The following is a 9,021-nucleotide window of genomic DNA, read 5'->3' as shown; positions in this document are numbered from 1 at the left end:
CTGAGTGCAGAGACGGCTGGATCTCTTTAAGGTGGGTCATTATTAGCAGCTCTTGATGTTCACTGCGAGACAGAGAGAATACTTCCAGGTGTAATAATCATCATTAAACAAATCTAATATACAACTCCAGCCCCCCCATGACCCTGCTCAGGGTAAAGGGGCACGGAAGCTGGAGTCCTCAGCTGTGAGCTTGAACATGAAGTTAATAATAAACACTAATATTCTCAGTGAATCTATATCTGAATACACATGTTCTCTAGAACTTCACACTGTAGTTTGTGAACATTTGCAACATGCTTGTATGTATTATGCAACAGTGATGACGTATGAACAATATACCAGGACTGGTCATATAAGCTGTGACTGTCTGGAGACACTATGAAACTGTAGTAATATTCTATCCCCACCAGGGGCCAGTATTGCACTGAAAAGACGCACAATCATATTCTATCACTGATTAGAATAAAATTAACTTGGTTAAACTTTATGGAGAAGTGAGTGCACAAAGACAAGAAGCCACAAAAAGATTTACTAACCATGTTGTGATCCCATGTGGATTTCTGAATGTTCTCAGAAGTAATCCTCTGTTGGGTGCTTCATGCTGGTACACTCCCAGGTTTAAGCTTGTTTTTCTTCACAAGCTGGATCAGCAATTTATGTTGTGTGTGAATGATTTACTCATGAACGTTCCCAGAACATCAGAGTCACTGAGATACCGAGGTAAAAGTAAACATTTCTCTGATAATTAAGCTAATTTATAAGTGATTATTTTTCCGAGGTCATTAAACACAATGGTGCCTCTGAAAGACTTAATAAATATTTTAAAGCTCAGGTTTTATTTTTTGTTTGTTCAGCTATGAGGCAGGTTTAATTCCTAGACTCCAGAAGAATTAGCACATTTCATAACCTCAATCCCCATCACACAGCACTGTGTGTTTGTCGTTGTGGCTTTGGGTAGGGAATTGATTCATATTGATTTATATCCAACACATGTATGCTTCATGTGCTGTAACGCTGCGTAATATCAGCACTAGCCCCAATTAAGCGCAGCCCGCGATGAGTTAATACATGTTGTGGAAGAAGCTGCTGAGGCTAACTAAGGTCACAGAGTGGAGAACAAACAGCCTGCTACTAAAGCAGAGACGCGAGCTCACCAACGCAATGCCATCATTACAGAAGAAGTTGTTGTTTTCAGAGAAGATAATACGACGTGGCTGTAATGGGTCAGGATGTCCGACACCTCCACATGAGATTAGCTTGGAGTCTGATAAGAGGAATTCAGTGTAGGAAGGTAGCAGTTCTCTCTACAGGGTGCTGGCTGGACCTGACTGGCTGAAAAGGAGCGTGGCAAGAGGCTGGGACCAGCCTGACCACCAACGAAGAGAGAGTTAAAGGGCGGCTACTCCGCCACATCTAGACCAATCATTGGTAAAAACTGTATGTTTTTATTGTGAGTCAAAATGTCAAAACCCCCACTTCAAGTGCTTCACGAGTGATATGGCCTACGTAGCAGCAGGCTGCAGTGTAGAAAGGTTAGTGCTTTTAGACACTGCCCCCTGTTATCCAGTGGACTTTGACCTATCCAGCAGTGAGGCCATTAGTGTGTGTTTGGTAAGAACAGTCAAAGGAGGTCTGACACTAACCTCGACATAAGATGACAGGAACGCTTAGACAACACCTCCGATGACTGAGGAAACCTGTAAGTACATTTTCAAAACTGGCAGAAGTCTTTCTTAGCCTCATTCGTGCCACTTTCTCTCAAGCTTTTGTGTCAGTTTCTTGAAATCTCCATTACCTCGACACATTTTGAGGCTGGATTCATCCATCATTATGGGACCAGTGTGAAAGCAGCAGGCGTGCCAAGAGAAGGAGTGAGAGCCTGGGTCGGCCCATATGGTTTGTTGGGTTCCTCAACAATGTGTGAAAGGGATGTGAAAATTGTATCAGCTGCCTGAAACACGAGTAGCGTACTGCGGGTGTGAACTAAAATGACTTGTCTAGCTGGCGAGAGATTTCCCTCCGGCTCCGTCTCTGAGGAAAAACACTTGTCCTTGACTTCCTCTTGTTACATTAGTGCACATGAAGCCGTGACGGCCTCTTGTCAGCTGTCATCGCTCGGCTAAAAGAAACACTTCACAAGCAGATAGTTTGAATGAACAGGAGGAGGGGTGGGTCGAGGTTTTATTCTACTGCTGCTTTAAAATATTAACATTTGAAGCGTTTTATGGTTTTTGTCACCTTGTTTAGTTGAGTGCCATTTGTCAGATAAGGAGTCACACACAAGACATGGAATGATATCTAAAAAGAAATTGCTTCACCTCCACATGGTACCACAATAACAACTACGTTGGGTACAAATGATATGATAATTGTGATTACAGCATTAAAGTTGGTAAAAGTACAACATATATTTTCTACAATAAGAGTAGATCTAAAGTCCATCCATCTGGAGCTGAACCCAGAAAACTGCAGGTTACACCCTGGACAGATCGCCAGTCCACATGCAGATAGTCCACACTCAACACTTTAGGTCAATTCATCGTAATGCACGCACAGAGTGAACATGCAAACTTCACAGAGAAAAAGCCCAACCCTATCTCCTGAGACACTTTTACAGTGTGGCGTGTTTAGATTGTTGTAATGCTACTTTGTGCTAGATTTTATATTAATCCACTTCAATCTTCATTGCATTCACTAATGAGTTTTGTTCTTGATGACTTTGCTGATTGATGTGATTTAAAAAGGATAAAGTAATCTATTGTCAGTTAACATTATTGTCAATGTTTCACGCCTCAGTAATGATTTAGTTTTTTCCTTTTCCCTGAACTTTAATATGTTTTTAAAATATTCAGTGTTCAAAATCACTTTCCTGTGATTCAAAAACGCAGCTGCCTCTTCCTTTAAGTACGAAATCCTTCTCCTTATTCCTGACATTTAAGTTTTATCATGACACCTGTTGAGTTTATGCTGAAACTGTGATTAGGAGAAGCAAGACAGTCATCTTCCATTAAAACTACGTCATGAAGATGTAAGGGTTCTTCTTGTGTGAAACATGTGAATCACTGGTCTCATGGAGAAGCAATGATTTTGATTTTGTGACTCATAGATGTTGAAATTCAAACGGAACCAAGCTCAACTGCAAGACAACAACGCCTACTGATCGGGAGTCTTTGCAGTAAATAATTAGTGGAAATTCAGAGTTACACAAGTTTATAAGTTCAACCCGAGAAAGTGAGTAAAATCCTGTGATGTTTCTGCAGGTGTGACTCAGCAGAGGAGGAAGGACTTCTCCAGACTTGTTCCTTCGGACTGACCCGGCTACATCATGACCCTGCTCATCCACGTGTTGGCGTGCGCCTTTGGCCTGGGCTCCTGGGTGGCGGTGAACGGCCTGTGGGTGGAGCTGCCGCTCATTGTCAACACTCTCCCAGAGGGCTGGGAGCTCCCTTCCTATCTGACAGTCATCATCCAGCTGGCTAACCTGGGACCTCTGCTGGTCACGTTCATGCACAAGCTGTACCCGGGTCGTCTCAAAGAGAGTGGTGTCATATACTCTATCCTCTCCATTGGCATCCTCGCCTGCATTCTGCTCACCTTCTTCTGGCAGGAGACCACCATTGTGGCGGGTGCACCGCACAGTACGGCCTTCTTCATCATCACCTTCTTCCTCTCCCTGGTGGACTGCACTTCTTCAGTCACCTTCCTGCCCTTCATGATGCAGCTTCCGGCGAAATACATCACCACGTATTTCATCGGGGAGGGGTTGAGTGGGTTCATTCCTGGTGTGGTGGCGCTGGCACAAGGCGTGGGCGTGGCCAAATGTGTCAACACCTCCACGAACCTCACTGATGAGAACATGTGGTATTTGCAAACTGAGTATCTTCCTCCGAACTTTTCCACTGAAGTGTTTTTCGTCTTCCTGGCAGCCATGATGTTCGTAAGCCTGTCTGCGTTCATTGCACTGAACAAGCTTCCGCGAACATTTGAGCTCTCCTCCGAGAACCTTGTCACAGACACCGTGCCGTCGGTCAGCTCCGGCCTGGAGAACCCAGGGGCGGAGACCAATCAAGGGAGTGAGAAAAGCCACGGAAGAGAAGCAGCACAGAGCGGGTCTCTGCAGGCCAAACACTCAATGTACCAGCTGAGCTTCATCTACTTCCTGGTGGTGTGGGTTAATGGAGCCACCAATGGCCTGCTGCCCTCTGTGCAAACTTACTCCTGCATGCCGTACGGGAACCTGGCCTATCACCTGTCTGCAGCTCTGGCATCAGTGGCCAACCCAGTGGCCTGCACGATAGCAATGTTCTTCCAGAACAGGTTAGTGAAGCTGAGGTTTACACCGAGACAAATCCATCTTTAGAAGATGAAAATGACCAAATTACCATGACATTTGGTTTTAACAGCTCAGATATTTTTTTCCCCTCTGTTTACACTGATTTCATAATGTTAGTGAGACGCGGAAACCTGCAGTCTGTGCAAAACAATATTCATCTCGGTGCGACTGAAGCTCAAAGAGTGGACCAGGACAATATACTGCCCTGTCCCTGACCGACCCCTCATGAATGAGGAATAAGGAGAGAATGAATGGCATGTTTTACACGTCTTGCTTAGTTATGGTTGATAAAAAAAATATCTTAAGATTATCTGAAGTAAGGATATAAATAAGAAAATTGTCTGGAAATATAACTTTCTAATATAACAATGATGCTCAATGTGAGTATTTTAGGCTGGCTACACACATTCCATTGTAAATGATCACTTTGTGGAAAGTGAAGCTGATCGAGCATCTGCTGCTTTTCTGTTATACAGTTTCAAAAAGAGTGTAATTTTGTAAATTCACATAGCTTCTGACTGAAAAAAATCTGAATCTATTTTAGAAAATTAGCAGCTGAACAAATTCATTTTGACTGCAATGATCATGAAATAAACGACAAGAACCCGGAGGCACAGTTGGAAGTGAAAGTCACCTCAGAGCACTTTATGTCATTCCTCTCATTTCCTTATGATATAATAAGACAGATCGACCATTTCCCTCCTTAAAAAAGTATTTTTAGGCTGTGATCGTTAGATATTGTAAATACTAAAACACTATGTCGACAAACATGTCAAACGGTGTTGATCCTGCTGGCTGTAAAATATTTTACATTGAACACCTTCCATTATTGGCAGATGTTTGTAATGTCTTTTTTCAAAATGCACTCACTTAAGAACACACATCAGGTAACACGTCACAGCTCCGACACGAGTAGCCGCCGTTATCTAAGATATATCTTCAATAGAGACAGCTGGAGTGCTGGTAAATATGAATGGGACCTCTCAAAATGAATAAAAACAGAAATGGTTGCAGCTGCTGTGGCGCAGCTGCGATGAGTGGGAGCGGAAGCGTTGATTTGTTTTCCACTCTTGTTCGTTGGAAACTACGTTTCTCACTCATTTAATGGGCTCTATCTGTTTGCAAGGGTATTCCTGGAAATGGAAAAATGACAGCTGATAACACACCTTTGTTGCGTTCAGGTCACTGGTCTTTCTGGGTTTGCTGGCGGTGCTGGGGACAGGATTTGGCAGCTATAACATGGCCATGGCAGCGATGAGTCCGTGTCCTCTGCTGCAGGGGTCTGCCGCAGGAGAGGCCATCATTGTGAGTGAAACACGAGCATTATTTTGTAGGAATCGTTTCACCTTGAAAGAACAAAGACAGCGAGTGTTTCTCCGTGACCTTATTAGGAAAATGCTGGCGGCAAAGTTCAAATGTTTGGAGCTTTGAACTCTGCTCACTGGCATTACTTAGTTAAGTGACATCATTAGACTGCGGTTTGACTTACAGACGTCAGTGATGTTAAAGGCTTTATAGATTTTCATTCAGATGAGTCCGCTCTGCTCTTTTCCATGTACAGGTGCTCTCCTGGCTCCTTTTCACTGGAACACTGTCGTACGTCAAGGTGATGGTGGGGGTCATCCTGAGAGACCGGAGTCACAGCGCCTTGGTCTGGTGCGGGGCTGCTGCACAGATGGGCTCACTCGTGGGCTCCATCACCATGTTCCCACTGGTGAACATCTACCGGCTGTTTAAGTCCGGAGACTTCTGCAACACAGAGTGTCCTCTATGATGGTCGGTCTGAGCACCACAGCACTGAGCCGGAACTGGATGCGCTGACTGACATTTTGAGACTCATTCTCATTTAATTTGTTCCTGAGACTGAGATAAGTAGGCTATTATTACTCCGATGTGCAAAATGTGATGAGGAGCCAGCAAAAGCTGGCATAAAACAGATCCAACAACCAGCACTTATATTTTTTTGCCCACTAAACACGCTGTTGTACCATGAAGATGAGTGCAAATGTCAAAACACTTTGTTTTGTGGATATAAATGTGTAAGTTATTCCTTGATAGAGGTAACCATATCAAGAGCAAAAAGCTTCCTACACCACATCAGCAGTGTTTACATTTTAGTGGTCCAAGATTTAACATTCACATTCAATTCTTTCTTCCATACGCTTGTGTTCATTTCAGTAACGTGCTGTTCTAAGCACCATCTCCAAACTAATGTGATCAGTGTCTGTAAAAGTCTAAAACAAGAAAGCAGCTGAACATCACTGGAGCCAACAGAAAAACAACTGCTCTTATTTTATGTACAGTACTTTGTGATTTTTTTTATCTGTGAAAAGTGCTTCATAAATAATCTTTACTTACATACTTACAACAGGTCCTTCATAGCACAAACCAAACTCCAGAAAACATTTGAGTCCTATGTGCAGGAGTGAGGATCTGAGGGAGCATGTATGTTTTTCTACAAGAGGCAGTTGGACATCTGAGCTTTCTTCATGGTTTCATGCTTCACTTTCATGCTGCCTGCACCTCTGGTCTGACTGAGACCGTATATACTGTCGGTTTCCTTCATACCCGATGTGGACACAAGTTAAGCCTGACGGTCTGAGTCACTGCAACCTCCACTGAGACACTACAATGTACACTGTACTGAGTTTCTAAACAAGTAAACAGACCAGTACAACTGAGTGTGTAATAAAGCTCTTCCTTATAAGAAAATATTTGTATCAGGAAGCTTTAAAGAACAGTTATGTGGATTTTTTTCCCCCTCTATTTTATTTGTAGGATTGCGATTTTCATGCCATGTTTGCACATAACGTTCTTTATGATTTATTCAGATTTTAGATAATTTGTTTATATTTAATAAACCCTGGTAAGAAAAGCTGCAAACTAGTAAAACTAATTGTGGAGGTTGCATCTCCAGGTACTCTGACTTCATCCCACAATGCAAGGGACATTCTTGTTCGGTCTTTCTTTGGGTGCGACGTGATGGACTGGCCACCTATCCAGAGTGTGTCCAGTATCGACTCCAGTGGGCTCCGCCAGCGCCTCACACTCTGCTCTGGATGATGTTGTGGATTTATGAATGAATGTTCAAGTGGGCTGTGCAGTCAAGTTATTACTTTTTTATTTCTTGCAGAAAATTGCACCGCAGCGGTCCTTAAACTGTCAGCTTGTGTGGCCACTAGAGGTCAGAAGCACTCTTTTAAAGCCCACCAATCCACAGACAGCATCCACTCCTCCACAAATCATGACTACAGTTATACTGCGCACTCGAACAAATAAAGAGGTTGAAATAGATTCCTCACCTGTAAGCTGAAGATCAAAGGCTGATATTTATGCACCTATTATATGAGCTGTTTTCTCTTTTAAAATCATTCATGCATAAAATGAAGAACTAATAAAAACAGGTTGTTGGTGCATTTTATTACTGTGAGTATGATGGAGAGACTGTCAGGATGCGCACAGCTTCATATTGTGTTATATCAACAGCTCCAGCCCAGGGACAAGGAATGGAGCGTCATGAAAAAACAACACTGCAAACAACATCAGTCCTGCAGTAGATGTGAGACTAAATAGTTCAGTTCAAGCTGAACTATCTTCATCTGTATGCGGATAATGGCAGCTGTTATGATTCGCGGTTATCTTTAGCTGTTGGGGAAAAAAGGTTCAGTTTGATGCTTAAGCAACAGTGCTCAAGACTTGAAATCCAATCTTTTGTCTATCTAAACCATGGAGCTTTTACATTACATTTATTATTTTACATATTACTATTACTAAAAATGTTGTATTTGTTACATGTCTTTAGAGGTAAAATTAACACAAAAAATGAATTGTTAAGAACCAAAAAAAGAGCTTTGGCTTCTTTTCTTCTTGAATAAATCATCTTATCTTGCTCTTTCAGATTTATCTCGTGACCCATTGATGGGGTCTGACCCTTAAGATTGGAAACCATTGATCTAAAGCAGACATAGGCAACTGTCAACATGCAGCCCTCGTTCCCAAACTGTGCAAACCGCAAACCAATTTCCAAAACCTAATCAAATGCTGGTTTTACAAGTAAGGGCCATTTTAGGCACATAGAAATGAGGAAAGAATCAAAATGTATTAAAACTCCAAAGATTAGAGTTTATTTCAAGGAACAATGTCAAATGCATTGATATCGATTAAAATGAGAGACATACAATTAGTCTGTTTCATTACATTAACGACAGTAATACTCATTGTGGTAGACATGCTCAAACACAATTTGACTCAGATGCAGCGAGGATGGAATTTTTTCAGCTCGCTCAATGATCAGTTGACCATCTCTGATCTAAAGAGGTGAACCTGGACCGACACATCCAATACATCAGTAAAAAAATCATGTCTTAAAATCACCAGGGCCAATTTATTTTTGCACAAAGTGTGCATTTATTTTAACATATCACTTACTGTAGTGTGGTTTTTAAATGTGGGACTTTACCTTATTCTGTGTTTTTACATGGCTGTGTTGGTGTTTTGTCGTGCATTGTCAAATACTACTGAGAAGACAATTCTGAAGCAAGCAATTCCATTTCTAAAGAGCTCACTATAAGCTTCACAGATGGTTGAATTCATTACAAGCCAGTGTTACTGTCCACCAATTTTAATGTATCCTCATGAGTTGCATTGTGTGAGTGTGACATTATGTGAAAATGCTCTCCCAGTATGAA

The 9,021-nt window shown here is 42.1% G+C and overlaps 1 protein-coding gene across 1 annotated transcript; it reads left to right on the top strand.

Moving 5' to 3' along the window:
- The first annotated feature begins 1,587 nt into the window (after window positions 1–1,587).
- Window positions 1,588–7,753, top strand: slc52a3-1 (solute carrier family 52 member 3-1). Its single transcript, XM_080468779.1, has 4 exons — window positions 1,588–1,699; window positions 3,261–4,317; window positions 5,515–5,638; window positions 5,895–7,753. Exons 2-4 carry the CDS (start codon window positions 3,326–3,328, stop codon window positions 6,105–6,107), a joined length of 1,329 nt encoding a protein of 442 aa, XP_080324905.1. The 5' UTR covers window positions 1,588–1,699; window positions 3,261–3,325; the 3' UTR covers window positions 6,108–7,753.
- Window positions 7,754–9,021: the final 1,268 nt, after the last annotated feature.

Source organism: Lipophrys pholis, assembly GCF_963383615.2.
Source record: "Lipophrys pholis genome assembly, chromosome: 8".
Taxonomy (NCBI): Eukaryota; Metazoa; Chordata; class Actinopteri; order Blenniiformes; family Blenniidae; genus Lipophrys; species Lipophrys pholis.
The sequence above is the reverse complement of the archived record's forward strand: the minus strand, read 5'-3'. Positions and strand labels throughout refer to the sequence as shown.